The sequence below is a fragment of the Zootoca vivipara genome, chromosome 6, assembly GCF_963506605.1.
Source record: "Zootoca vivipara chromosome 6, rZooViv1.1, whole genome shotgun sequence".
Classification (NCBI taxonomy): domain Eukaryota; kingdom Metazoa; phylum Chordata; class Lepidosauria; order Squamata; family Lacertidae; genus Zootoca; species Zootoca vivipara.
Window position 1 is genome coordinate 80,172,078 of NC_083281.1, and position 27,188 is coordinate 80,199,265.

At 46.1% G+C, this 27,188-nt stretch overlaps 1 protein-coding gene across 2 annotated transcripts; it reads left to right on the forward strand.

The window, feature by feature from the left end:
* The first annotated feature begins 328 nt into the window (after positions 1-328).
* On the forward strand, positions 329-25,959 carry SLC35E2B (solute carrier family 35 member E2B). 2 transcript variants are annotated; one of them, XM_035119941.2, is made up of 9 exons: positions 329-404; positions 10,535-11,053; positions 12,482-12,617; positions 13,740-13,867; positions 14,472-14,592; positions 15,872-15,925; positions 17,623-17,695; positions 18,548-18,693; positions 21,530-25,959. In XM_035119941.2, exons 2-9 carry the CDS (start codon positions 10,714-10,716, stop codon positions 21,777-21,779), a joined length of 1,248 nt encoding a protein of 415 aa, XP_034975832.1. In that variant the 5' UTR covers positions 329-404; positions 10,535-10,713; the 3' UTR covers positions 21,780-25,959. The 2 variants fall into 2 exon arrangements, with proteins under 2 accessions (XP_034975832.1, XP_034975830.1); XM_035119939.2 differs by lacking the exon at positions 329-404 and adding an exon at positions 6,996-8,106.
* Positions 25,960-27,188: the final 1,229 nt, after the last annotated feature.

Genomic DNA, 27,188 nt, shown 5'->3' on the forward strand with positions numbered 1-27,188 from the left:
CCGGAAAAGAGACGCCGGGAAATTCGTCGCGCTCTGCACGTGCCTAGCGGCACAGTCACCTTTCGATGTCAGGTTTGGGGCCGGGCAAAGGAGCCTGGTCCTAAGTGCCAGTCGCTCTCCGTCGCCTTGAGAATTAAAGTATTCATCGCATTCATAGAATCAAAGAGTTGTTAAGGGACCGCGAGGGTCATCTAGTCCAACCCACTGCAATCCAGGAATCTTTTGCCCGACGCGGGGCTCGAACCTGGGACCTTGAGGTCTCTTTCTCACTTCCCACAACACCTTGCTCCGCCCGATCAGAGGAGGAGCCCTTTGCAGACCAGGCGGGGCTTCTCCATTCGCTGAAGCGGCCGTGATCATGGCTGCGGAAGGGAAAGGCGAGACTTCTCCGGGACTGCAGGCAGGTGGGTGTGTCGGGGGAAGCATTGTGCGATTGCATTGCAATGTCGGGGGTAATTCCCACCCCACCCACACCCCCAAAATTGGGAAGTTGCTGGAGACATTTGCAAAGCTAAGCGCATCCACATCCACCCCACCCCCCTCCAACGGTGGCGCTGCAGGGATTGCAATACTGTACTGTATATTGTTTTGTGTGTTCAGCACAGCAACGCGGTGCGTGTTTGTGTCTCTTTGAATGGTTATTTCTGCCGCGGCGTCTTGCAATTGTTAATTTTGGGGCGGGGAGATTCCTGGCTGGTTTTTTAATTATTGCCAGGGCTCAGGAGGTCTGAATATAGTGGTCAAACTATTGAAGTGGGTACGGGTATTTCTCATCGGCTAAACCAGGGATCACCAGCCCCCGCACCCCCTTCCAAGGGTAAAGTGTGGGGTGGTAGATACAGCTGAAATAAAGGCTGGCAGTGGTGGTATTGTAGCGGCGGTCTTTGAATTAACCCTGGAACTGAATCAGAAATTAGCACCTTAAAGTAAGGCTGCATGAGCACAGAACAGGGTTAACACACAATTTTTCCTCTCCCAAAGAATCCCTGGAACTGTAAGTTGTTAAGAGCTCTGTGAGGGGTAAACTACATTCCCCAGGAATCTTGCAGGGTGTGCTTTAAAAAGTTAGGTGGGGTATACAGCCTAAAGGATTAATTGTGCCATGAACCCTTTTGGACTTCACCAGATCATGTAGAGGTGTCTCTGTAGCTGTACCCACACTGTGTGTTTGTGTGTATGTAATAGCACACTGATGTTGTGGTGTAGTGCTTAGTGTGTGAGACTAGGATCTGGGTAACTGGGGTTCAAATCTCCCCCACTTAGCCATGAGAATCACTGGGCAGCTTTTTCCAGGGTCTAATTTTGCCTCTGTGTGTGATTAGGTATAGAATGATATTTATTACTGTCAGGTAGGTTAGGCCATGATAGGGTGTATAGTCAAAGATCATCAAAGAGCTTTGTCGCTGAGTGTGAACCTTGATCTTTCAAGTTGAAATCTGACACTTTCTGCATTTTACATGTTCCTCTTCTTCAGCAATCACTCGTAGCCAAGTAAGACTGTCTTCCATGAACACAGTCTTAACAGTGAGTCTGTAAGTGACTGTGGAGGCCAATTCTGGATCCACATATCCTTCCACAGTGGGGACATAGGTTTCCAGGCGGGAGTTGATCATGGTGAGGGTTTGCCAAGCGTGCCTTCCTCTTAGCACAGGGGTCAGCAACCTTTTCCAGCTGTGGGCTGGTCCACCGTCCCTCAAACCATGTGGTGGGCCGGACTATATTTGGGGGGGGGGAATGAATGAATTCCTATGCCCCACAAATAACCCAGAGATGCATTTTAAATAAAAGCACACATTCTACTCATGTAAAAACACCAGGCAGGCCCCACAAATAACCCAGAGATGCATAATAATAAGAAGAAGAATTTTTAATAAAAGGACACATTCTACTCATGTAAAAACACACTGATCCCAAGACTGTCCGTGGGCCGGATTGAGAATGCAATTAGGCCGCATCCGGCCCACGGGCCTTAGGTTGCCTACTCCTGTCTTAACACGTTTCTCCCTTTTGTCCTGAGTTTGAGCGTCTTCAAAGCCTATGGCACCTTTGGTAAAGACTGTTCTCCAACTGGAGCCCTCGCAGGCCTGTGTTTCCCAGTTGTCAGTGTTTATAATGCATTTTTAAAAGATTTGCCTTGAGAAAGTATTTGAACCTCTTTTGCTGACCACCAGCATTGTGCTTTCCATTTTCAAGTTTGGAATAGAGTAGTAATAGTTGCTTTGGAATACTATAATCAGGCATCTGAACAACATGACCAATCCAACGAAGTTGATGTTGAAGAATCATTGCTTTGACACTGGTGATCTTTGCTTCTTCCATTGCACTGGTATTTGTTCGCCTGTCTTCCCAAGTGATATGTAAAATTTTTGGGAGAGACCATGATGGAATCTTGGTTGGCAGTGCCCAGGCCGTGTGTGTGTGCAGGGGTGGGGGGAGGACACTGGCCCAGCCCTCGCCAGTGACACCACGGTGAGGACTGGACAGAGCAAAGGAGGGCCACTCTGTGCCTCCTGCCTGCCTACACCGGGGGGGGGGGGCGGCTGGCCAATGTGGCCCTTGGCGGGTAGAAAGGAGCAGCATGCAGGGCCATGCTGGGGTCACCTGCATGGGGGTGCCTGGTTCATGCCCCCTCAAAAATTGTGTGCTTGGGGCTATGCCCTGACTCTGAGAATTGTGTAAGTTGAAACTGTCCCATTAGGAAAGAGAAAAAAAGGCAAAATAGACTTTGCATATGGAAGGTCTGTTTAGAAATCGTGACTAACTGAATGACTATCAGTGACTAGCTGATAGACTTGCCTTTACCATCATGACTTTATCTAATCGTCACCATTACTGTACTTAATAAGCACCCTGTTGGGTTAGTGTAGGCATGTCCAAAGTCCGTTTCAGGGGCCTAATCCGACCCGCCTGAGTTTTGTCCTGCAGATGGTGACAGCAGTCACGAAATTAAAAGACGCCTGCTTCTTGGGAGAAAAGCAATGACAAACCTAGACAGCATCTTAAAAAGCAGAGACATCACCTTGCCGACAAAGGTCCGTATAGTTAAAGCTATGGTTTTCCCAGTAGTGATGTATGGAAGTGAGAGCTGGACCATAAAGAAGGCTGATCGCCGAAGAATTGATGCTTTTGAATTATGGTGCTGGAGGAGACTCTTGAGAGTCCCATGGACTGCTAGAAGATCAAACCTATCCATTCTTAAGGAAATCAGCCCTGAGTGCTCCCTGGAAGGACAGATCGTGAAGCTGAGGCTCCAATACTTTGGCCACCTCATGAGAAGAGAAGAATCCTTGGAAAAGACCCTGATGTTGGGAAAGATTGAGGGCACTAGGAGAAGGGGACGACAGAGGACAAGATGGTTGGACAGTGTTCTCGAAGCTACGAACATGAGTTTGACCAAACTACGGGAGGCAGTGGAAGACAGGAGTGCCTGGCGTGCTATGGTCCATGGGGTCACGAAGAGTCGGACACGACTAAACGACTAAACAACAACAATCCGACCCGCCAGTTGGTTTAATCCGGCCACTGTAGCAGTTTATTTCCTAGGGTAAAATCCTAAAAAAAACCTCAACTACTTCAATCCTTTAAAAAAGGTCAACAACTTTGGTCAGCCCCAACGGCCCTTCACTTCATCAAATCTGGCCCTCTTTGAAAAAAGTTTGGACACCACTGGGTTAGGTTAAAGTCCCATCTAGCCAAGTATCCCATTTCCAACAGAGGCTGGCCAGAGGCCTGTTGAAACGAGGCATGAGAGCTACTTAGCTCCCTTGTGGTTCTCAGCATCTGATAACTGTGCATGTACATGGAGGTTCTACTTAGCTAACTGTTGCTAAATGCTATTTATAGCATGTCTCTCAAAGTGGCTTTCAAAAATGACTGTGTCTCCCCCCAGGTCACAATATAAAGAGATTTGAAGCGAGATGGGAAATGAGTGGGAGGGAGTAGGAAATGGAACATCTTAAAAGTTACAGATCTTAGCATTGCAGTTGATATCAGTGGCAGTTCTGGCCGTCCTGTTCTTGATAATAATAATAAAAACTCTTCTCTGAAGCACTCTTCTTCTTCTTCCTGCCTCACCCACAAAATCCCAGCACCTGCCTCACAGTTCTTCATTCAGAACTAGGATAGCCCTAGCCTCCACGAATTTGTCAAATTTTCTAAGTTATTTGAACTAGGGGCACCATTGAAATCAGTGGGACAAATGATTCATGACTTGCCTTCCACTGATTTCAGTAAACACTAAGTTCAACTACCTTAGTCACTCTGGACCCAACCCTATTCTTTGTTCAACTCGAGGAGGCTCCTTGCACATTGAAATGGTAGACGATCAAACATCTCCCGCAAAACTAGGTGAAGTAGAAAGCACCCACACCCCGCCCGAGAAATCACGCAAACCAGCAAGAGCTATCAGCACAAAAAGTTAAGAGCAGAGCACCAAAAGAAATATTTTTTATTTTATTAAGAACATTTTTCATCTAGCTCTCGGGATAGCTTACAGTTAAATAGAATTCTGGAAAGCAATGAGGTACTGTATTTTTCGCACCATAGGACGCACCTGACCATAGGACGCACCTAGTTTTTAGAGGAGGAAAACAAGAAAAAAATATTTTGCTTTCTTGAATTGTCCTAGGCTTAGCAGCCAACTCCTAGAGGCCTATGTGCCTTTGCCCTCCCCCCAATTTAATATTTGAGGAAGCTTATTTTGCAAAGGGTGAAAGCTCCATTTTTTTTTTAGGATCAGCTCAAAGTTGTGCAGCTTTTTTTGCAAACGGGAAAAGGCCCGTTTGCGGGGGGGGGGGTCAGCTCAGAGTTGTGCATCTTTTTTGCAAAGGAGGAAAGCTCCATTTTTTAGGATCAGCTCAAAGTTGCTGAGTTTCCTTGCAAAAGGGAAAAAACCTGTTTTTATGGGGTTCAACTCACAGTTCTGCAGCTTCTCTAGCTTCTCTGCATTTCTACAGTTTCCAGACAGATAATCTAATCAGCCAGTCACATGTCTCCCTCTGGAGACAACAATTGAGGCCTAGGCTAGCTCCCTTAATTCCCTCTCCGATCTCTTGCAATCAGCTGCTGAGCTGGTTCCTTTCTCTTTCCCTCTTGCTTGCCTTTCTTAAACACACACACACACACACACACACACACACACACACACACACACAAAATTGGCCTTTAGCTCCTGGGCAATTCGGCTCCAGGGGTCACGCATTCGCTTCATAAGACGCACAGACATTTTCTCTTACACGTACATTTTGGAGGAGAAAAAAGTGTGTCTTATGGAACGAAAAATAAGGTGTGTTATAAAAGGCAAAGGGGAAAGGACAACAATAGGAGCTTGTGCAGGATCTTACCTGCTGGACCCAGCCACTGTTTGCTATCCTACCAATTTCTTATGAACTCCCGTAGGCTCCCTGCCTCATACAGTTTAAATAAAATATACCTGCTTTGCCTAACCTTTTACTTTACTGTGGATACTATCACAGCTTGTTCCTTTAACCTTCTACTACATATAGTAGTGGGATAGAGGAGATGAACAGACCCACAGAATTGTACCAAATACTTTAATAAAAATAAATAAATGTAAGATTTACTTGCAAAGTAAACAGCTCTTGGCTTTGATTCTTGCTTAAATAGGTCACTCAAAGTATACAGTTGCTCGAACATTGATACTTTAAATTTTATCATTGCTGCTTCAAAAGAGGGGGCTATAGAGTTGCCCTCGTTCTTTGCAGGCCAAGCAAAGCTACTAGACAGTTTTGCTGGTCTCCTGCCCTAGTTACCTCTGGTCAGGGGACTACAGAAAGGATAAAAGACATCTGAAGGTAGCTCTGTTTAGGGAAGTTTTTAATGTTTAATGCTGTATTGTGTTTTTAATATTCGGTTGGGAGCCGCCCAGAGTGGCTGGGAAAACCCAGCCAGATGGGTGGGGGTATAAATAAATCACAAGTTTCTCCCTGGAATTCTGAACCCTCACTGGCCTATAACTAGAATTCTGAGTCCTCATTGATATGAAACGATGGTTTGGGATAGGATGGTCTGAGCGATGGTTTGGGATAGAATGCCCTCTGAAGGACCTTGCCACCAGCCGACCCTTTTCCATTCACCTGAACCATATAAAAAGCTGGATTCTGTTGCACTCGAAACAGGAAAGCCTTGCAATTACATAGCAAATGCACCTATTCTGAACAGCTATGCTGCTTCTTGGCAAACATACTTTGTATCTTTCCTGCTTCTGAGAGTTGTTAGGAGACCTCTGTTTCCCATAGTGGAACCTCGTGTTACGTACCGTCCTCCTTGCGAACGCTGTGGGTTACGAACTCCGCTAACCCGGAAGTAGATGTCCCTCGTTGCGAACTTTGCCCCGGGATGTGAGTGGAAGTCGCACACCAGCAGCGCAGCAGCAGTGGGAGGCACCATTAGCAAAAGCGCACCTCATGTTACGAGCGGTTTGGGGTTACAAGCGGACCTCCGGAACGGATTAAATTCATAACTGGGGGTATCACTGTACTATGCTCGCCAGAAATGGGTTAATCCCTCTTCCCAGAAAAACTCTGAGAATTGTACCTCTGTGAGGGAACAGGGGTTTCCTAAGAACTCTCAGCACCCTTTATGAACTACAGTTCCTAGGGGGAAGCTATGACTGTTAAAGTGATATTGTACTGTTTTAAATGACTAATGCAGGTGGGTGTATGGAAAGTAAATACAGATATGGCCAGTCTACTATTACTTGGTTCCTTTTTAGGGTCAAGCCCCCTTAAACACTGCTTCCAACAATATAAGCTTCCAAAAGTATAAGCTACTAGCTGGCCCTGCCACGCATTGCTGTGGCTAATCCCTGTGACTGTCCCCACCCTGTGCCGATCCATAATGTATCACATCCCCTCTTCCCCCCACTCCCCGGCTCATCTCTGTGAATGGTCCCACCGTGTCCTGACCTATCCCATCCCCTGCCCCCCCAACCCCCACCCAGGGAGTCAGTACCTCCATTCGGCCTAGTCTGTAAAGGCTTCAGCCTCCATTCAGCATAATCTGTAAAGGCTTCGGCCTAGTATGTAAACGGCAGCTGAGGTGCTGTTGAGTGGGAAGGTTCTATAGATGTAGTACCAGTGTAGCAGCCGCTAGAGGGCGCTGGTTTGCAACCTGGTTCTTTTCCCAGCATGCACTTTTGGCTGAGTGGTGCATTCTGGAACAGGGTTTTTTTGGGGTTTCACCTGGCGGAGGTGTGACACCTGTCTTTATAAGGGCCTTCGGACATTGGCTTTGGACGTTGTGTTCAAATTTGAACGGAATCAGTGATGCGGTTTCGGAGAAAAGTGGATAGTAACCCACATGCCCAGTTTACATTGATAGATAGATAGATAGTGCATTTAATGTATGAATTGCTTCCCATGGGACACCCTGAAGCAATTTAATCAATTGCTATCCCTCACATTTCATTTCATTTATTTCTTACTACTTTATTATATTTTATATCCTACCTTTTCTTCAAGGAGCTCAAAGAGGCATGCATGGTCCTCTCCCTCCTTTTATACTCACACCAACCCTGTGAGGTAGGTTTGGCTCAGAGTTGGCGGCTTTTCGCCCGAGGTCATGCCATTAACTTCACAGCCCAGCAGGGGTGGGGGTGGATCTGAACTCTGGTCTCCCTGGTCCACCATCCTAACCACTGTGCCACACTGCCCGCTGCACAGCAGGATCGCATCACACTCATTTTGTGGGGTGGATAGCCCTTTAACGGAACTTTCAAATATTTTTCTGTGCATGTGGTTCGCTCTGACCCTCCTCCATCTCTGTTCCAAGTGGGAACATGTTAGGAGTGTCTTTTTGCCGCTGTGGTGACCACAAAGTATTGTTTTCAACCTCATTGTTTTTGAAAATGCATACATGCATTCTGGCAGAGAGTGAGATTGGGGGCAGAGAGAGAGAGAGAGAGAGAGAGAGAGAATTTCCAAAATACGTGGCATATAATCACTGGCTTGTTCTGTGTTGTTTCCTTCCCCCGCATCTGTCTTGATGCCAGCTTAATAGCTCAGCAAACTGGTTAAAGTTCTTATGGCAGCCGTCTTCCCTGTTCCATTTTCCAACTTCTTGCAAAATTGCTGAGGATGTTAGAGGGTAAATATTTCATTACCTCTTGATTTATTTGTCTAGAAGCCAGTTTTAGTCAACCCGCCGTGGTTTTGTTGAGCTGGCGCTTGGAACGAGATCCGTGCAACGGCTTTAAAATGTTGTGGGTTTCTCCGAGAGGTTTCAAATCCCCAAGAGGCCCTGCTTCCCAAAAATGCGCTTCCCTGCCAACTACCTTCAGGATTTGAACCGAAATATTTGATTTGGGTGTGTGTAAGCAGCTGAAGAAATAAATCTTAGGCTGTAATTCTATACATGTTTAACTGGCACGAAGCCCCATTGAATTCAGTGGAGCTTACTTTTTAAGTATATTTACACAGTGTCATGCTGATACTGTGATTTAAACACACTGCCCAATTTGCGTATTATCACATTAGGAACATTAATTTCAGTGGGTCTACTCTTGAGTAAAACTTATAGAGCTATAGCCCAGTCTGTTCAAACAGCTGTGAAGCATTACTTGGAATTTTTGTAAACATTTCTAAGAATGACAACTCAACGGCAAATACTTCCATTGTGTGCATTTTCAGGATTTTTTTTGAGGGGGTAGGAACTGAAAATCGACACAGATTTAGCAGAGAATTTTAAGAGAATCTATATTATTGTTTTTTAACAGGGAATTGCGTGCATTTTTAATAGAATTGATAAGTGTGTATTTCACAGGGATAACTAGCTAGGAAATCATTTTCAGCTTTGAAAGTGCCCAGTTGGGCTGGTGGTATACTTATTTCTTACGTCACTCTGGTTAGAGTGTCAGGTTAGGACTTGGGAGCCCAAGGTTCAAATCCCCACTCAGCCCTTAAGCTCATTGGGTGACCTTGGGTCAGTCACTTTCTTAGCCTAACCCGACTCACAGGGTTGTTTTGAGGATAAGGGAGGGAGGGAGGATTATTTAGCTGTGATTCCTGCATTGCAGGGGGTTGGACTAGAAGGCCCTTGGGGGTCCCTTCCAATAACTTTGTCTATGTACAATTGATTTTGTTCCTGTAGGATCACAGATGGTGGCATTGCATTGTTATAGAACAGCCAGGGTTGGAAACTGAGATATGAAAACTAGGAGCCAAATGGCACTTTAAACCTATATTATGGGCACCACAACGGAGTGTCTAGGCACACTTTTTTTATAACAAGAATACAAAGCTGAAAATGAATGAACTGCAACTAAAATCTTAGGTTCATTTTTCACATGGTCTAGTCCTCATCTGAAGACTGCAAAAAACCAAAGCCATACTCCCCTTGCGCGCCTCCCCAATCTTCTTATGTGGGTCCCTTCTTCAGTCTTCAGAGAGTGGCTGGAAGTGGGGAGGCAGTGGCAGTTTAATCTGAAATCTTAGGCTCAGTACTGCCCCCAGAGCTCCAAAACTGCTCACATTAATGAAATTCCCTGTCACAAAACGCACCTAGAAGGATGGGAGTTTCGAACGCTGAGAACAGCTTTTCCTCATCTTGGTGGTTTCCAAAATGTTAGGCTGTATTCCCTGTCAATTCCCAGCCAGCAAAGTCAATACAGTAGTCAGGGATGATGTGAATTATTAACACAGTGTGGTTTAACAGACAATTCCCTGCTCCCATGTGGTGGGCCAGACTATTTTTTTTGGGGGGGGGGTGAACGAATTCCTATGCCCCACAAATAAATCTAGAATATGTTAAGGAGTTTAACAATAAAGAGTAGAGTGTTTTGAAAACTGAAGTATGGTACCAATATTTTTATCGTAAACACCAAAATAAACATGTATTAACAGTTTCTGCTATAAAAAATGTGATATTAACAATGTGTCACTTATGTGAATTGCGTATTCATTCATGCTTATCAAAATAATAAATAAAAAGTGTTGCTGACCCCCACCCCCAGTGGTGACTAGACATTCTGTTTTGGCGCCCACAACCCAGGTCCCAGAAGCCATTTGGCTCCTAGCTTTTCCATCCCAGTTTCTAACACTGCCAGTGAGCTTCATGGCTTAGTGGGGGATTTGGACCCTGGTCTCCCAGGTCCTAGCGTGACACTCTAACCCAGGCACCCCCAAACTGCGGCCCTCCAGATGTTTTGGCCTTCAACTCCTATGATCCCTAACTAACAGGACCAGTGGTCGGGGAAGATGGGAATTGTAGTCCAAAATATCTGGAGGGCCGAAGTTTGGGGATGCCTGCTCTAACCAGTATACGACACTTGACTGTGGACTATTGTTTATTTTTTTATTTATTCAATTTTATAGACCGCCCTTTATGAAAAGATCCCAGGGCGGTGTACAAGAACACATTTTATGGAGTACAGTAAAATAATAATGATGATGATGATGATGACGACGACTAGACTAGCTTCTGAAATCATAATCCCTAGGAAATGTGAAGTCAAATTTTGCAAACCTTTTAGGAGGGGTGTTTTTTAAAATTGATTTTTAAAAATATATATTTGCAGAGAATGGAAGTGTACTCTGGAAAGAGCACTTGAAGTTCCCTGTGAGCAAGAACAACTTTGGAGGATAGCCTGTGTGGACTGCTGGAGGTGCTGAACCTTTCTCCCCACTTAAGCAGAGCGTCGCATTTGGCCGATGTTCGCTGGGCCCAGACAACCAGCTGTTGTTTTGGGGCCTCACGATGGCCTCCCTCGCAAGCGTCCAGAATTTGGAGAATGCTGACGGTGTCGCCGCTGCTTCTTCTCTCCTGGAGGAGAAGTCCAAAAGCAAAGGGTTTTTCCAGCTCGGCTCCTTCTTCCATTCCCGGAACGAGAAGTTTGTCATCGCCAGGAGCGACAGCGTCCCGGAGGAGAACGTGTTGAAGATCACCATCACTGAAACCACTGTCATTGAGTCGGACCTGGGCATCTGGAACTCCCATGCACTCATCTACCTCACCTTGTGGTTTTTCTTCAGCTTTTGCACACTTTTTCTTAACAAGTACATCCTTTCGCTGCTGGAAGGGGAGCCGAGCATGCTGGGTAATTACTTCTTCTTGCAGGGGGTTCCTTCTTGCTCTACAATGCAGACGTCTCTCAACAATATTGTATTTTAATATTTCTGTTGGAGGCTGCCCAGAGTGGCTGGGGAAACCCATCCAGATGGGCGGGGTATAAATAAATTATTATTATTATTATTATTATTATTATTATTATTATTATTATTATATAACTTACTCAGGGGTTACATTCCAGGGATAGGGCACGAAGCCACAACCACATATAGTCAAAACACTTTGTGTCCCATGGCAGGTGGGATTGCTTAACTCTTTTTTCTCAGACGCCCACCCCATCTCCCCCCTTTTTATTTTAATATTTGTCCAGCTGGATGCGCCCAAGTTAAATGTACGTAAGTTGCGAGCTACCTGTTCTACGATCCCATGGCTCTGTGAAAATGGTCTGGGCAACCTTTGGCCTTCCAGATGTTGCCAAGCTACAGCTCCCATTCTCCTGAGGGTTGCAGTTCAGCAACATCTGGAGGGCACCTTGTATACACAGTTTTGGTCAGGGTGGGGAAGCTCCAGATCTTGCCACACTACAACTCCCATCATCCCTGACTGTTGGCCATGCAGACTGGGGCTGAGGGACTTCTTCAGCATCTGTGGGGACACCAGTTCCCCCTCCCTGGTGTACAAAATGGGTTGGATCTAGACTAAGTTAGTAATATACTCTGGTTTCTCTTCAGATCGTATAAATCTTTCGCCCTTTTTAGACTAAGTTAGTAACTTTTGAGTCCCTTTGAAACCATCAGGGCTGGAGTTAGAGCATGCCTGCTTGCTTGATGTCCATGGTACTACTAAGCCTGACTAACTTAGTTTGGAGCAATCCTTTATTCATGTGTTTGTTTGTTTGTTTGTTTGTTTGTTTGTGTTGTTCTTTTAAGTGGCAAGCTGACGGTTGCAACCAGTATACATGGTTTATTTGTGTGTGTTTGAATAACAATGATAATATTTCTTGAGTTGTATCCAGACAACAGCCCGTCTTCACTATATATTTAAAGCAGCATTTAAAAATTCATGGCCTCCCCCAGAGAATCCTGGGAGCTGTAGGTCATTAAGGGTGCTAACAGACGTTAAAGAGGCCCCAATTCCCCTCACAGGGCTACAATTCCCAGAATTCCCTGGGAGGAAGCCTTGATGATTAAACCGCTCTGGGAACTGAAGTTCTGTGAGGGGTTTTAGACCGAGAGTCTCCCCCAGCCCTACATGGAGATGCCTGGGATTGAATGTGGGGCCTTTTGCGTGAGAAGCAGATGCTGTAGGATGAGACCCAGAGTCTTAGGGCTGTTTGAATGTTCAAGTCCCAAATTTACCATAGACCGTAACCAAGCCTTTTATGCAGGTTTTTTGAATGGGAGGGAGAGCAACGGGGAGGTAAGGATCTGTCTCATTCTGGCTCTGATTCTCCCAGGCGCCGTTCAGATGTTGTCTACCACTTTCATCGGCTGTGTCAAAATGTTCGTCCCTTGCTTCCTCTACCAGCACAAGACTCGCCTCTCATACCCTCCCAACTTCCTCATGATCATGTTGTTTGTCGGGCTGATGAGGTAAGAAGCGGCTAGAAATCTTTCTAAGGCAGGGATTTTCATCAGTAATAAAAAATGCAATAAAGTAATCAAAAGGTCACACACACTCTTTCAGCTCAGATCTTGTATCTGGGCCTCTGTTTCAACACAAAGGAGAATGTCCACCTGAGCAGCAAGAATGGGGATTTCGTTGTTGTTTGTAATCCTAAAGGCCGTATTCACTTATGGGCAACATTCTGAGGGTCCCATGTTAGGGGTGGATGGGGCCAGCAGTAAAAAAAAATAAAAAATTGGGCAGGGCAACACATGTAATTTTTTACCTTTGACCACTAAGCTAGCTTCAACACACACACACACACAGACACAGACACACACACACCATCCAGGCAACAAAAAAGGCATTATGAGAGTTCAAACACATAATCTGGCCAGGCAAAAATGTTTGAAGAGAGTTCTGCGGGCCAGATAGAGAGGACTGGAGGGCCACATTTGGCCTACAAGACTGAGGTTGCTGACCCCTAAGGAGAGGTGTGCTTGTCATTTATTTATTTATTTATTTGTTCATATATACATACATACAGTGGTACCTCAACTTACTAAGGCGATCCGTTCCGCGGCGCTCTTCATAAGTCGAAGTCTGCAGTTGTCGAAGCATCCGTTATGCATGAAGTGCGATTTTGCACGACTGCGTATGCCGCTTCTGCGCAGGCGCAGAATGCACGTGCAGCGAAAAGACTTCCAGGTTTGCTGACTTCGGAAGTCAAAACCTTCAGAAGTCGAGTCATTCGGATGTCAAGGTACCACTGTATGTATACATATATGAAATAATGTGGCTATTTTATATCTCACATTGGGATGAACAGATTCCAGGCTGCTTCACTTTTGCATGTGTTCATTTGTCAGTCTGTGAATTTCTTTTAAAAACTGCATGAGAATCCATGCTTCAATCCCTATTTAAACTTGTCATTCTGAATATATTTTCTCAAAAATATGCCTTTCTAAAGATATATTTCCCCCTGAAAGTGTGCATATCTAAACATGTTGTAAGCAGCTGAGAAATGGGTGTTTTGCTTTTACACACAAACACAAACACAGAAAAAAGCTGTGTTATTTAAAACTTTGTTACCCCTCTTCTCTTTTTAGGTTTGCAACTGTGGTCTTGGGCCTAGTCAGTCTGAAGAACGTAGCTGTCTCCTTTGCTGAGACAGTGAAAAGCTCCGCCCCCATTTTTACCGTCATCATGTCCCGCATGATTTTAGGAGAGTACACAGGTAAGTCTTGCTGAAACTTAGGCCGCATCTACACTATCCATTTAAAGCTGTATCACCTCACTTTAAACAGTAATGGCTTTCTCCAAAGCATCCTGGGAACTCTGTTAAGGGTGCCAAGAGGTGTTAAGGGCCCCCATTCCCCTCATAGAGCTACAACTCCCAGAGTTCCCTGGGAGTAGGGAATTGTCTGTTAAACCACTCTGGAAATGGTAGCTCTTGCAAAGCCCCTTGCATGGTGCTAGGTGAGAAAGGCTCACCTGCTGTCTTTGGGATATGCCCACCTATCCAACTTTGCCCAGGTGGAACCAGCAGGGGGCAAGGGGAGCCAAGGCTCCAGACCAGCAGCCAAATCCACTTGCAAGCCAGGCTGTTGGGGCGGCAAATCCTACGTGTGAAGAAGGGCTCCCTTCTGTTTGTCCTGGTCTGTCCATCCTAAATCGCAACAGGTCAGCCCAATCTCTGGTCCCTGAGCTTACATAACCATAACCCAAATGCCAAGCAGCTTTGGAAATACAGTATGGCTGTGGCCTGATTTATTGCCTTTAAAAATGTCTTTGCCTCCTTCCCCCTCCCTCTCTGATCAACCCCTTTTCCCCCTACAAAGGATTGCTCGTAAACCTGTCTCTTCTCCCCGTCATGGGAGGGCTCGCTTTGTGCACTGCGACAGAGCTGAGCTTCAACGTCCTAGGCTTCTCGGCAGCTTTGTCTACAAACATCATGGACTGGTAAGTACCGTATTTTTCTGTGTTTAACACGCCCCCACGTATAAGACAACCCCTAATTTTTTTGGACTACAGCAACAAAAAATGGGGGGGGATTGGCCAAATTGGCATTGCCGATCTCCTGCTGGCTGCTGCCCGTCCCCTCTCTGCTATCCATGTATAAGACGACCTGCAATTTTGGCCTATTATTTCTAAGGAAAAAATATATAGTCTTATACATGGGATAATATGGTATATTGGAGCCTGCAGACAGAAGTGTATGGGATGAGTGTGTGTGTATACAAGAGAGACAGACAGACAGACAGAGTTTCCTGTGGCTGTTAGTGGGTGAAGTTATTGTGCGTATGTCCGTGTGCGTGTAATAGATATAGATATGAATTGGATGAGTTGCACAGGGTTGGACCAGAGGACCCTTTAGCTCCCTTCCAACTCTTAACAGTTCTATAATTCCATTACTTCTGTTCATGATATACAGGCGTCATCCCCACCCCTTACACGATGGGGGTTACGTTCCAGGCCCCTGCGTGCCTGGAAAGTGGAATTGTGTAAAGTGTGGAGCACCCCACTTGAATAGGGAGGGTAGATGGGGAGGAGAGAAAGAGAGAGACCCACCGCTGCGTGGCCTGTTGAGAACCTGCCTGCCTCCTCGAGGGCAGCCAGCGCACATAGCGGCTGGCCGCGGAAGAGGACGGCCAGGAAAGGTGCCCAGCGAAACTCCTGCCAGGATACACATGCATGGCAGAGGCAGGGAAAAGCCCCCCCCCCCCGAATCACTGGTGGGTCAAAGGCTGCCTTCCCTCACTCCAGCAGCAGCCCCGAGTGACTTCCGGGCAGCTGAGCAAGGGAAGGCCCATTTATTCATTTAGATATTTATTTCACGGCATATGAAATAGTCATGCTTGAGTGGGGGGTGCATAAGTGTGTGTGTGGGGGGGTGCACCTGTAATGTATTTCTGTTTCTGTTTCTAAATTTATTTATCTGCTTACTGCATTTATATCCTACCTTCCCCACAAAGGGGCTCAAGGTGGCTTACATAGTTTCCCTCCCTGTTTTTTCCTTGCAACAGCCCTGTAAAGGTAGGTTAGGCTAAGAATTAGCGACAGGCCCAGCGATGTGTTGTGAAACTTGCTCGGAGACCTTTGTGTAGCAGCATGTCTAAAAAATAATAATAATAATAATTCCACACACACATATATATATGCATACACACACACACACACACAAACAAACAAACCATGTTCCTTCTCATCAACAAACGTGCGGTTTCCTCCCCCCTTGCAGCTTGCAGAACGTTTTCTCCAAAAAACTGCTCAGCGGAGACAAGTATCGCTTCTCGTAAGTACCTGTCATATTTCGGAAACCAAAAAACCCTCCGTATTGATGAAGCATTGGCGAGTCCTTCTTGTTTTGCCACCTCCCTCAGAGGACAGCAGCCAGTTTAGGAGGGCTCTCAGAGCCGTCCTAAATCCATCTCTTTCTTCACAGAGGTCTTAGCGAGTTCCTTGGCTCCTAGCACGTGAGAGGGCTGGGACTCTTCTCATCATTTGGGCTACTGCAAGGGTTGTCCATGTGATGATCTGCAGGTGTCATTGGACTCCAACTCCCATCAGCCCAAACCAGCACGGATTATTGAGGATTAGACAATAACAGGGAGGAGAAGGCTATTCATGGCTGCTAACCACAACGACTGTGTTCTGCTTTCACTGTCGGATGCCTCTGAAACGGCTGGGAATCCCTAGCGGCAAGAGTTGGTCTTGTGCTCAGTTCCTGCTGTTGGGTTTCCTCAGAGGCATCTGGTTGGCCACTGTGAGAACAGAATGCTGGACCAGGTGGGCCTGACCCAGCAGCTTCTTTCCCCCTCTTTATCTCTCACGCTTTTGACCAACATCTGTGTTTTCTCTGGACTGAGCTGCCTGTCTGTTACACAGGACAAAGGGCCTTTTGGTTCTCTGCCCAGGCAGGCTACTCAAGCTTCCCCTGACCTCTGATTTACTGGACATGATCAGATAAGCATGCAAAGCAGGCTGCATCTGCCCTCTGAAAGAAGCTTGCTTCTTCCTGTGTTGAATTTTGTTTCATTTAGCAGGATTTGTATCTAAAAGAATTAAGCAGGTCTCTAAGCCTGGGGACTAGTAAGGGTCCCAGTTTAGCACCCAAGGCTACTTCCCCTAAACATATCCACCTGACATCATATATGGGGCAGGGAGAGACAAATCTGGACTGACTGAGTTCCATGTGGGAAGCTTGGTCACTCATTCAATCCCCTCTGAAAGCAGGCTCCAAAGGCATCACGTTTTCAGAGTGATTGACCATCTATTTCCACTCATAGAGCTGAAATTCCCGGAGTGGGAACTTCACCACTTTTAACAGCAATGGCTTTCCCTGAAGAATCCTGGGAACTGCAGTTTGTTAAGGGGTGCTGAGGGTTGTTAGGAGGACCCTGTTCCCCTCCTATAGCTACAGTTCTCAGAACTCCCTGGGAAGTGCCACTTTGGAAATTGGTGGTGTGTGGGGGGGGGGAATAGGAGTCTCCTAACAACTCTCTGCACCAATAAAAAATTACAGCTCCCTGGATTCTTTGGGGGAAGCCATGACTGTTAAATTGGCATGATGCTTCTGTATAGTGCAGTTTTGTATGTGTTGATGCCCAGCATAAGCCATGCACCTTCCATGCATTTAAAGCCCATTCCCCACCCCCCCTCAAAAAGTATCCTGGGAACCGTAGTTTATTCATACGGAGCTACAATTCCCAGCACCTTTAACTACCCACACTTCCCATGATTCTTTGGGGGGAGTCACACGCTTTAAAAGTACGATGTGTAAGGAGCCGTATGTATGGACCACTGCTGTGGGTAACCATCACTCTGTCACAGCTGGTTTTGCTTTTCTTTTAAAGAACATCTCCGGTTTCATCAGTGTATTGAGTTTGGGTGTTTTTCCATTTCATCCTTCTGACTGTTATTTCCATTGCAGCCCATGCAAAATACTAATTTCACTTGGTTAATTCTCCCCAACCAACACCACTTCCATAGCGCTCCCGAGCTTCAGTTCTACACCAGTGCAGCCGCAGTGATCATGTTGATTCCAGCTTGGATCTTTTTCATGGTGAGATTTTTTGCACATTCTCCCCCCCCCCTCCACCCCACTATAAACTAAGAGTCCTTCTCCATTTTCAAAGCACCCAAATTCAAATCTTGCCTCTATTTCTAAGCAGCCCTAAACAAGTTAGGGTCCCTCGGCCTCTACTTGCCTCCTCCTGATCAGCAGTATGGGAAAAAGAATGCCAGCTTGTATCAGGCTGTTGTGGGGATTATATTGACATGCTGTATGTGAAGGGCTCTGACCGCCATAAAGCAAAGATGAGGAGGGAACCTGTGGACTCTTGACTTCTAGCAATGAAGGGCCAGAGCTTAGTGACAGAGCATCGGCTTGGCATGCAGAAGGTGCCAGGTTCAATCCCTGGCCTCTCCAAGTAGGGCTGGGTGAGATCCATGTCTGAAATCCTGGAGAGCTGCTGCCAGTCAGTGTGGACAGCACTGAGCTAGATGGACTAATGGTCTGACTCAGTACAAGGCAGCTTTGTTTGTTCATAGGAAACCTTATAGGTGGTGTATTTTGTCCGCATCCATCTGCAGGCCACAATTTTTCTCCCAGCTGTTCAAAAAGGAAACTGTCTTTGAAACATCCCTTTGAGAAATCTGTCCCTAGGAGAATTATACAGGAAGCAATACTGCACATAATGGAAATCTGAATAATGTAAGAAAAATGCACATGAGTGTCCAGAATCTGAAAACCTTGGAGAGCTGCTGCCAACCAGAGTCAACAATAATGAGCTTATATAGATCAAACACAGCTTCCTGTGTTTCCTTACTCTTCAGCGACCCCTTTTCTGTGTGTTTTAATGAGGTCTTCACTGCATCTCATATATCTCCCTGTTTCCTTTTCTTTCCTTCTTAGGATGTGCCAGTAATTGGGAAAAGCGGGAAGAGCTTCCAGTACAACCAGGACGTCGTCGTGCTCCTTCTGATAGACGGAGTGCTGTTTCATCTCCAAAGTGTTACAGCCTATGCCTTGATGGGAAAGATTTCCCCTGTGACTTTCAGGTTAGGAATCCCGCTTCCATTTTGTCTGGGTGGGGGGGTTTAAAAGATTTGTTTGCAGATATTTGAACGATGGATTTCTTTGCCTTTTTGACCAGAGATTGGTCTCTTATGGCGACTTATACAAGGTGACTGCCTGGTAGGTCAACCCTAAGGGAGCGGAGGGTGGCCTTTTCAGTGGTGGCTCCCCGTCTGTGGAATGCTTGCCCCAGGTAGACCCACCTGGAGCCATCCTCGTCCATCTGCAGATGCCTCCCATGGTGGTGTTCATATTTTCATAGAGTGGGTAGGACTGAATGAGTGTTTTATGGGTTTTGAAAGTTTTAAGAGTTTTCTGGTTCTACTTTGCTTTCATTTTGTTGTAATTTATCTTGTCAAGTTGCTCTGACATTGTGTCTTCAGTATAAAGTGACTGATGCATGTGGTTAATACCAACAGATAGTAATAATAAGTTGCTGGATAATTTGCAGTACATGGGCAAAGGTTTCCTGATTCCATTGCTGTTTTAACGAGTGGGAAAGACAGTATAGTGGGGTGCAGGGTCTGCCAACATGGTGCCTGTGGGCACAATCACCCTGATCAGCCCTTCACTATATTGGAAATAGCAATCAGACAATCATGGAAAATATAACCAAACAAAAAACAGAAAGCAGTGACAATTGACAGTGAAAAATATTATATATATATATATATATATATATATATATATGTATGTATGTATGTATGTATGTATGTATGTATGTATGTAGAAGGTCCATGTTTGTTAAGCCGCGACGTTCTCCGAAACCACTTGCCCGATCGCGTTCAAATTTGGCCACAGCGTCACATGGGGATATCCAAGTGTTTCCATGCGCTTAGATTGCCCACATGTCACACCTGTGCCATGAAAACCAGGTAAAACCCACTGGTTTGGAACCCTGAAATCAGAGGGCCAGGGAAGCTGGGAAATAGAAGGCAGAAGAGGTTGCAACACAGCACCCTCTAGCGGCGGCTACACTGGTACTACAGCTAGAAAACCTTGACCCTCTTTCGGAGGCTACACTGGTACTGCAGCTACTAGGCCGAATGGAGGCTTGCCTTTACAGACTAGGCCGAATGGAGGTGGGAACTCGCCTGGGTGTGGGTTGGGGGCAGGAGGGGACGGGATAGGTCATGGATCAGGACAGGGTGGGGGGAATCACAGGGATGAGCCACAGCAATGCGTGGCCTGGCCAGTTGGTATATTATAGTAACAGTGTAAATAATAATAACAAAATATCTATGCAAATGCAATGGCCTGATGCATACATTCAATGGTGTACAAACATTACTAATCTCTTTCAGTCTAAAGTGCAATAGTTCACTTGGGAATCATAAATGTTCCAGATAAGTATAAAGGTGATATTCATTGGTGTTCTTTTTCCAGCAAAATTCCTCAACTATCCTTGTCTACCCTGACAGGTTAGATAGACGAGGATAGTCGAGGAATTTTGCTGGGAAAATTGGGGTGCACATCTGTTACGCCACATGCTAGTGGTTAAAAATCCCCACAGCCCCAACCGGTCCACCTTTTGCTGGTTTTGAATCTCCAGAAAGCAATGCTCTTGACCCTCTTGGGCTTTTGGGCTGAAGTGGTGGCTGACCTTCCCCTATCCCAACTGACCATTGCTTTGTAGTCTTTTCGAAATGCAGACGCTTCAGCTCAAGTCCCTGCAACAGATGTGAGGGATCTGCGGCACTGTGGCAGACGACGGGAAAACTTGCTGTATTTTGCATTGCATTCCCAATTGAACTATTGCACTTTAGACGGAAAGAGATTAGTAATGTTTGTACACCATTGAATGTATGCGCCAGGCCATTGCATTTGCATAGATATTTTTTTGTTATTATTTACACTGTTACTATAATATATTTAATATTTTTCACTGTCGATGGTCACGGCTTTCTGTTCTTCACTATATTGGAAGCTGAAGCTTAACAGTGGTCATGGAGCAGAAGAGCCAGGGCCAAAACTCCTGAATGCAAACAGTTTGGCCCTTGCGGGGGGCAGGGGGGAGGCATAGCTCAGTGGTAGAGCATCTGCTTTGGAAGCAGAAGGTCTCCAGTTCAATTCCCCATCGCATCTCCAGGTGGGTCTAGCATTGCATACAACCCAATGAGCCTCCCCGGAGCATAATGTAGGCCCCATATGTTTCAAGCACCACTATACCACTTAAAACGACCGTGGCTTCCCCCAAAGGATCCTGGGAGCTGTAGTTTGCAAAGGGTGCTGTGAGAGCCCTATTTTCCTCACAGAGCTACACTTTGCAGAATATCCTAGGAAGGAGGATTGATTGATAAACCACTTTGGGCTGTGCACCTTTGTGAGGGCGAAGAAAGCCATAAAAGCCTGTAAACTCCTGGGTCTGGCCAATAAAACTCAGGAGCCAGGAGGAGATAAGAGTCCCATGAGTTATTACTTTACAAGCGATAGGTTCAGCAGATAATCCACAGAAACCTGAACGCTGTCCTGGGGGGGCATTTATAAGTTTCTTACACATAGGATTCCAATTTCTTCCAATCATATGCACAGAAACATTTCCCATTACATCATCATTTTCTTCAAGCGATAGGCTATCAATTTTGGGGGGCCCTGGGGTCCCCCATCAAGGGGAATGGGGGGGTCTATTAACAGCTCTCGACACCCTTAACAAGCTACAGCTCCTGGGATTATTTGGTGGGGAAAGGCCTGACTGTTGAAAGCAATGTGATGGATGCAGCCCTACAGTTCTCTGTCTCACCCAATCTGTTGACCTGCTCTGGGAGCCTAGCTCTGTTTTTCTGACTTTGTGTCTCACTCCATCTTCCTCTCCATTTCCAGCGTTGCCAGCACGGTGAAGCACGCCCTGTCCATATGGCTAAGCATCATCGTGTTTGGCAACAAGATCACCAGCCTCTCGGCCATCGGGACTGTCCTGGTGATGGTTGGGGTTCTGCTCTATAACAAGGCCAAGCAGCACCAGCAAGAGACCATTCAGAGCCTGGCAGCAGCCTCTCCTCCCCAAGGGTCCCAGAGCCTGAATGAAGACACCGAACCACTGATTCCCAAGGACTTGAAGCCCTACGAATGAGGCCACCCTCTGTCCCTCTGCCACAACTTTGCTGCAGAGAAGCATGGGGTGTTTTTATTGGGGGTGGGGTGTAAAGGATACAATCCCAGCGATTAACGCTGCTGTGGGCGCTTCCTGGGGACAAGGCCTATTTTCTGCGGTTGAGAAAAATGAGTTGCATGCCAACAGAGAGAGAGAGAGAAAGAGAGAGCGCTCTTTAAGAAATGGATGTATAGAATGGAAACATATGGACTTTTGACTCTGTCTAAAAAGCGGGCAAAATGTCAGGCGGTTGCTCGGGGCCCAGCCTCCACCAAAGCAATGTGGACTGCAGCAAGTTTCTCCGTCGTCTGTACAGCGCCGCCGACCCATCTCATCCGTTGCAGCGACTTGAGCTGAAGCGTCTGCATTTCGAAAAGACTACAAAGCAACGGTCAGCCACCACTTCAGCCCAAGAGGGTCAAGAGGGTTGTTTTCTGGAGATTCAGAACCAGCAAAAGGTGGACCGGTTTGGGGCTGTGGGGATTTTTAACCACTAGCATGTTGCGTGACAGGTGTGCACCCCATCATCCCTGAGCCCCAAACACACAATGGACTGAAAAGGGGGGATACCACTGTCTCTCACTTTCTCTTATTGGCAAAACCCTCCAGAGACCTTTCAGCCATATAATCAGTTCTGATAACAATCCACACACACACAATTTTGGTAGCCATCTTACACACACACACCCCAAGTTTAATTTCTAGGTGCCTTCTGAATGAAATGTACATTATTAAAAGCATGGCTGGGAAATACTTTGCACTAGAGGTCAGGAAGGTGGGCAGCTTTGAACATCTTCTCTCACCCCACCTCCAGTTTTGAGACTGTGTAAGTAGGCAGTAAATAACAGACTCTTGGGAAATGTGGGAGTACCAGCTTGATATACATAGCAAAACTTGCTTCTGAGAATTATGAAATGGGAACCAAAGGAGGGAGAAGAAGGGTCCCTATTTTTTTTTAAATGGAAGAAAGAAAAATAAGGAAAAAATGGCAGAGGTGATCCTACCTTCTCGTGAGGTTTCAGGTTAGTTCACAAGGTTGTAACAGCAGGGGTGGTGGGGACACTGGGGTTTTCTGGTTCTGTCCTGGGTAAATGGCTCTAGTCAGCAACTAGCACGGCCAGAAGTTTGCTTTGAGAAGGAAGCAGAGGCTGGTGGGTTGTAGCCCCTGCTTGCCCTACTTAGAGGAGACCCACCGAAGTTAATAAGCAGGACTCGCTTATTTCACTGGGTCTTCTCTGAGTAGAGCTAAAGTTGGATGCAGCCCATAGGAGCAAAGGAAGCTGATTCATACTGTGTTGGCTCAGTGTTGTCTGCACTGACTGGCAGCAACTCCAGTGTTTCAGACAGGACTATTCCCAGCCTTACCTGGAGATACCAGGGGTTGAATCTTAGGCATGCAAAGCAGATGCTGTAACACCTGAGCTGCATCCTTCCAGGTAGAAGGTGACAGGACAGACTCTGCCTGCAAACTCACAAGTAGACAGCAGCAGGCCAGCATAGACCAGTGATCTAAGACTTGGCATGATTTTGAGTAGGTTTGCATGAAATTTTGTACACTCTCTTGCAAGGACAATTGCACCCTAAAAGGCATTTTATAAGTTATATACGGTGCCATCCTAATGGTGTCTACTCAGAAGTAAGTCAGTGGGGCTTCTTCCCAGGTAGGCACGATAAAGGATTGTAGCCTGTGGTCTTTGTGATCCAAGTTTTGTGCTGGATAGAACGGGAAAGAGGGAGAGAGCCCATAAGCTAGGACCTCTCCGGCCCACAGAGATGTGGTTGCAAATAGCAGAGTAATGGCAGAGTAAACACGCTTAACTTAGGGTTGCGCTGCCCAATACTGTTTAGCATTGTGTTACATTTCAGCAGGGACACCTTCCCTTTTGCAAAACAAACAAACAAACAAAAACGGCATGTCATGAGCCACAAGAACACCAGCCACATTGCTACAGCTCAACGGAGGCTGGTCCATCTGGGCATGTTGCCCCACCAACCTCAGCCGGCCCCAACCTGCCTGCCTTCTTACTTGCAGCAAGACCAGGAGGTGGGAGTGGCTGTCATTCTTAATGTTTCCTGTGGAGACAAAATTAGAATTGGTTGGCTCTGGCGCCACCTACTGTTGGACTCCCTGATTTCCGCCCTACCAGACACCACTGACAGGACTGGCAGCTGGTAAAATTTTACCCAAGTCTGCCAATCACCAGCTAGTTTAACATCGCCATCCTATGCATGCCTACTAAGAAATAAGCCCTCGCTGAGTTATTCAGGGCTTACTCCCAGGTATGTGTGTATAGGATTGCTGCCAAAGTGAAACGCAGCCATAGCTGTAAAGACAAGCATTTTGTGCATTACATATGTTAGACCTGCATATCACAGTAAGTGCCACTTTATGGGGTGTTCACTTCCATGTGTAAGAGAAATAGGAGTACCTCTTTCAAGCTGACATATTTTTGTGTGTTATCAGTGTTTTATGCTGTAGTTGTGTGTGTGTTTTTAATCAGCCACGCGATGAACAGAGGAACTTTTAAAAAAACTTACCAGTAAGCTTATCGTCGGGTAAGCAAATCAATTAACTTATACTAAACATTTACCAACTGAATGTTTGTTTGAGGAGTTGCCAACTTTTTTAGGCCTGTCTGCGACACTGCCTCTGGTCACCTCCTCCCCCTCCCCAGTTCAGCCCTGCCCTCAAGGGCCAGAAATAGAGAACCTGTGTACTGTATTTGCATACTTTGTGTCCCCCCCCCCTCTGTGTAAACATCAGATCCAGTAGAGCCTTGAAAAGAGTTGAAAGAGGAAATGGGAAAGTGTGCCTCTCTATCAGCTTCCTCTTTCATCTCTTTGTATCTTTCGGTTGGGGGGCGGGTAACCACCCTCACCAGTTTGTGACAGAGGAGACAGTGAGTGGATAGGGCAAGGGGCTCAGAGGCTTTCTGGGTGCCAGAAGACCTCAAGAGCCCTATGATGCCTGCGGGTTTCATGTTGGCAACTGGTGGTTTAATCACTAAGCATTCCAGCACGAATCCTTATAAACAGCATGTCTATGTTTCAGCATTGCATGGGCTTTTGCAATAAGAATGACCTCAAATAGTCAGGTTCAGGATGGTTGTACCAATCTATAAGATACCTCATCCCACGATACCTGCCTCATCCTCTGGGCTGCCCAGAAAGAGGCATAGCCTGGCTACAGACAAAACTGGTATAGCCACAGATTCCTCCCCTAATAATCATGGGAAAGGTAGTTCCAAGAAACAAACTACTAAGAGAATCAGCATAATTCTCGGCCCTCTTGTCAAGCTACAATTTCCAAGTCTACCAGGGAAACAGTGACAGTTAAGCACCTCATGGCCATCAAACCAATTTATGTCTCTGGTGTGGAACAGTGCTTTTCCACTAAGTCCCTAGTTGATGGTGGGTGCAAGTCCCGCTGTCCCTGACTGCTGCCACAGCTGGCCAGGAATGATGGGAGTTGTAGTCCAGAAGCATCTGGGGACCTAAGGCAGTCAGTTTTTGACGGTGTTTTAATCAAAGATGGTGTTTCTGGGAAATGCCTGCAATTTAGATAAATCGTTCACATTTGCTCTCCAGAAAAAGGCAATATGTTTTTTCCTGCGGAAACTTGAACACACAATCTCTCATGGGTGCTTTTTTTTTTTTTTGCGACGGGGCCAAACCTTAAGTATACTGTATTGCAGGCATCCTCAAACTTCGGCCCTCCAGATGTTTTGGACTACAATTCCCATCTTCCCCGACCACTGGTCCTGTTAGCTAGGGATCATGGGAGTTGTAGGCCAAAACATCTGGAGGGCCGCAGTTTGGGGATGCCTGCTGTATTGGGATACCAATATGAAAATAAAAGTGCATGTAATACATAATTGAGTATGTTCACTCTTCCAGTATTGACTTAATGTGGAATGTCCATCCGCTTTATAAACCTGCTTTCAAGCACAACCAATTTGATGTAACTGTGACATCCGCTTAAAGTCTCCAAACGGACCAATCCTGTGGATGAGCTTTTGCTACCTGCGTAAGAGGCAAAAATACAAGCTGCAATGTTGTTTGTTTTTAAAGGAAAGAAACTTGTAACTGTACATAATCCTGTTTTTGTTCACTGTATCTTCTAAGAATTCTCTTTTTGGTAAATAAAAACAAAACCATGTTTTGCTCTCTGTTTACTTATCCCGTCTACGTGAGTTGAGGGAAAGAGCAGGGCTGGGGTGGTGAGGGAGGCAGGAGGCCGAATGTGGGGAACCCTCCCTCCACAAAGGGGGTGGTATGACTTGGTGGGTCCCCCCCTCAATCCTCACCCCCTGATATACCTCAGTTTTGCCCAAACCAAAGCCCAGCTTCAATTCCCCCCGCGTCTCCGGATAGGGCTGGGAGAGAGACATGTCTGAAATCCTGGAGAGCTGCAGCTTGGCAGTGTAGACAATGCTGAGCTTTATGGGTTGTTGTAAAATTTGGAGGTCTCTGGGCACCTGGAAAAAGGGATCTTGACCCAGGTAGAGTCCGCAGATCCTGGTAAACTAGCGCAATTGCCGCTGCTTACCGCTACGAAAGAACAGAGCCCCAGCCAGAGCTGTCAAAGCAAGGCAAATTTATTAACCCACAAAGAAACAAAGAAATAAAAGCCGTTGCAACAGCGGTTCCCCCCCCCCACAGCAAATGAAGTGGAGAAGAACCCCGAACAAAGGAAGGTTTGGACTTTTATAAGAACAGCTCTCCATGTTACTCAGTTAGAGAGAAAAAGGCGGGAAGCGGGCGGGGAGGAAGCAATCAGGCATGTACAAAGGCTTAACAGTCCGTGATGGGGAGCGACAAAAGGTGACGGTCTTTGGTGATAGCCGATTGATGCGTGGGTAATTTTCTTCTATTGTTTCAGGATGACTCAACGGAGATGCGGAGAACGTCAGCGATAACAAAATCTAAATAAAGTTGTTTTTCTTCCTTGATTTGTATATTAGTGTCATTTGTCCGCGGCCAGCTAGATGGCAGTGTGGTATCGCACATGTCGAGGCGGGAGGGACAGTCAGTAAAAGTCCGTGGAATATATGAGAGTTAATTTACAGGAGTTCATAAACATCATAGAAGTCAAGCTTGCAGTAATGTGCTGATCAGAGTATACAGTATTGATGAAAAGTAGCAAGAAGTTACAGTTCATGTGCATTCTTATAGAAGGTTACATACAATTGTAGCGGGTGAAAGGAAAAGGAGCGGTTACCTTCTGACAGCGATCGTGCAGTGACAGCTCAGCGGAACAATTTGGCATTCAGTAACAAAGTATAACGAAATCTCAGGCCAGACAAGTATATGGAGGGAAACATTTGTTAGAAACAGTATAAAACAATTTCTCCTTTATTTAGGCACAGTTTATTGCAACAGGATCGG